We start from the raw sequence: 3,195 nt of genomic DNA on the forward strand, positions 1-3,195 counted from the left end.
AGACTTATCATTGTCTTGTCCACCACTAAGAGTTTCTAGAGAATGAGTCCCGTCCCCCACCCCCCCACCGCTTCCTGGTACAGCAGGAAGACACCCTTACAAATGGAGATTTCTCTTTTACCTGTAAATGTCTCTTACAAAAGAGTGACTTCTATTTGGTTTTCAGAGCTCCTCTCATATCTGCTGATTCTTAAAAATTAACCAGGCTAAAATAATCCTTATACCAAAGAGACATATTTTAGGGTGGAAAATTCTGTTCCCTTATAGTGTGCAGCTTAATTTAAAGTGTCATCTAATTTAAAATGTTTATACCCTGGTCTTTGTTCTAATTGTTTCAAGGCTTGAGTCATTCAGTGATGCAGGAGGCTGAAGAACACAGGGTCCTTTAATGTTCAGTATCTCTCCTTCGCATACCTGCCCAGGCAAAATTATACGAAGCGAACATTTCTCTTACTCTGTATCTCTATCTCTCATTTAGCAAACAGAATTTCTGTGGACCTTACTTACTTGTGTTTCAACATTTCCTTCTCCAATCTACTTCCTCTTTCCTCCAACAAAATGCAAGTCTTAAGCCCCACTCTTTTTTTTTTTATTTTAATTTTTGGCTGCGTTGGGTCTTCGTTGCTGTGCGCAGGCTTTCTCTAGTTGTGGTGGCGAGCGGAGGCTACCTTTCACTGCGCTGCGCGGGCTTCTCATTGCGGTCGCTTCTCTTGTTGCAGAGCACGGGCTCTAGGCGCGTGGGCTTCAGTAGTTGCAGCTCGCGGGCTCAGTAGTTGTGGCATGCAGGCCCTAGAGGGCACGGGCTTCAGTAGTTGTGGCTCATGGGCTTAGTGGCTCCGCAGCATGTGGGATCTTCCCGGACCAGGAATCGAACCCGTGTGTCCTGCATTGGCAGGCAGATTCTTAACCACTGTGCCCAGGGAAGTCCCTAAGCCCCACTCTTGATGAGAGTTTCATTTTAAAGTCCTCTAGCCCTACCCTATATCTCTGCCAAGTGAAAACGGTTTTTATCAGATAAACTCATTTGTGTTCATATCTTCTACTTAATGTATTATTCATCAGGAAACATACATACTACCGTAACTCATCTAAAATGCAATAGCCTCCTTACAGACATTCTTAAAGAAATCCAGGGAGAGGAGACAATTGATGGGCACTCGTCATGTTTGTTTTGTCAAAGTCAAAATTAAAATACCAAGTCAAAGGATAGAAAGGAAGAAAATCAGTGTTGACTGAGCACCTGCTACGTGCCAGGAACATGCTACATATTTTGTACCTAATCAGCTCTGGCCACACCCATCAATCTGGGTGGGTATGGGAACTCAGCATATCCCCACAATCAATGCCTAGGTCACAACTTTTCCCCAGCTTAGCACATAAACAGTTATACTTTCATCATACACACAAGTCTATTACACATATTAGACACACACATATAATACACTTTAAACCTACATACAGCACAAATCACATTCAAGCGTAAGCTATATAACTCACAGTTATAACACCCGTGCTAATCACACGACACATAAATAAATTTCACACATTGGAATGATAAAATTTATTTAGGGATGGGAAGATCATTCCACTTGCAAAGTTATAAGGAGAGTCAATATCAGGAAAATTCCTGGGTTAGTCAAAAAGAGATTCCATATGAGCTGAATCTTTTCAAAAATGTAGAAGTAAATCAGGTAAATAAGGACAGAAGGGTGTTCCAGGCAGAGAAACAACATAGGCAAAGTTACGATAGTAAGAAACCACGTGAAACATAACTCTCAGTAGTTGCAAAACATTGGCAAATAAATGCAAGGGCTCTTGGTGCAGGGAGGGACCACCACTTGGGAAGCACTGAACGCTAAAACCTGTGGGTGTGGGTCAACTTTCTAGTTGCTGATATCCTCTAACAACTGCCTGTCCTCTATGTCATCAACAAACCCATTCATGCCACAATGGAATTCAATGTAGCTGTAGCTCTTGTAATCTTTGTAGTTGTTTTTGCTATTCTTCCGGTAGCACTTGAGTGTTTTGAAGGGATATGGGGCCCATATATATACATTTCTGTAGTGATCTCTCCAGTTCCTGATGCATATATGCTCAATCTTGTGCCATACGGTATAGACGAAGATGTGATAGTTCTCGTCTTTTGAAACACCTCTTTCCCTCATCAGATCACTGCACTTGTACTTGCTGAATTCCCAGTTTGTGCTAGGGTGGTGCTGTTTCACGAATTCCCTCCAGGAAACGTTCTGGCTGTGTACAAGGAGCCCACATAGAGGGAACAGCAGGGCCAAGAGAGGGCCTAGGACCTTTAGAGAGGATGCCATCTCAGTCACCAGGGCCACCTGTCGGGGTACAGGGAAGAGAGAGGAAGCACTGCTGAGCTCTACCTTAAAATTCCTCTCTGCCAACGTAGGCCCTTCAACCAAATTTTATCATTTGGTTCCCAGGCTAGAAGGTGATAACTCTCATTAGATAATAAAGTTTATAAGAACTGAAAATATGTTACAGCCTGAGTGAGATAAGCACAAAGTTGTAAAAAACTGATGAAGTTCATTTTGAGAATTCCAAGTACCTCCTGTCTGCCATCTCTTCCACCTGAACTGAGGAACCAATCACCCTCTAGCTAGCTGTTTTGCAGTCCAGATCGATTCTTTTTTTTTTTTTCAATATTTATTTATTTATTTTGGCTGCACCGGGTCTTAGTCGCTGCATGCGGGATCTTTTAGTTGCAGCATGCGGACTTCTTAGTTGCAGCATGCGGACTTCTTAGTTGCAGCATGCATGTGGGTTATAGTTCCCCGACCAGGAGTCAAACCTGAGCCCCCTGCATTGGGAGCTCGGAGTCCTACCCACTGGACCACAAGGGAGTCCCCAGATCAATTCTCAAAAGAGCATGTGTCCTAAAGAAAATGGTATTTTAAGCCCTATGTCTGTGAGGTGGAAAGTGTTGTTGCCTCTTAAGGGGATACAGAAGATGAATAGAGACTTGGGAGATATTTTTGAAGCAGGAAGGCTTTGGTTCCTTGAAATCTGAGGCTGCAGCTACGCTGACTCTGCAAGATGGTGCTTACCAGGATCTTGACTTCTTTAAGACACTTCCCCAAAGCCTGTGTGAAACATGTTATCACTTGTGACTACCCACATCCCTTCTCAGAGGCCACTTCCCTAATTATCATCATTATAAACGATCTTGAT

At 43.1% G+C, this 3,195-nt stretch overlaps 1 protein-coding gene across 1 annotated transcript; it reads right to left on the reverse strand.

Annotated features, from left to right (window-relative positions):
• Positions 1 to 1,546: 1,546 nt before the first annotated feature.
• Positions 1,547 to 2,727, reverse strand: EDDM3B (epididymal protein 3B). Its single transcript, XM_027084240.1, has one exon. It carries the CDS (start codon positions 2,322 to 2,324, stop codon positions 1,884 to 1,886), a length of 441 nt encoding a protein of 146 aa, XP_026940041.1. The 5' UTR covers positions 2,325 to 2,727; the 3' UTR covers positions 1,547 to 1,883.
• Between the last annotated feature and the right edge of the window lie 468 nt (positions 2,728 to 3,195).

The sequence above is a fragment of the Aethalodelphis obliquidens genome, unplaced genomic scaffold, assembly GCF_003676395.1.
Source record: "Aethalodelphis obliquidens isolate GAN/ISIS:26980383/991018 unplaced genomic scaffold, ASM367639v1 scaffold51, whole genome shotgun sequence".
NCBI classification, from domain to species: domain Eukaryota; kingdom Metazoa; phylum Chordata; class Mammalia; order Artiodactyla; family Delphinidae; genus Aethalodelphis; species Aethalodelphis obliquidens.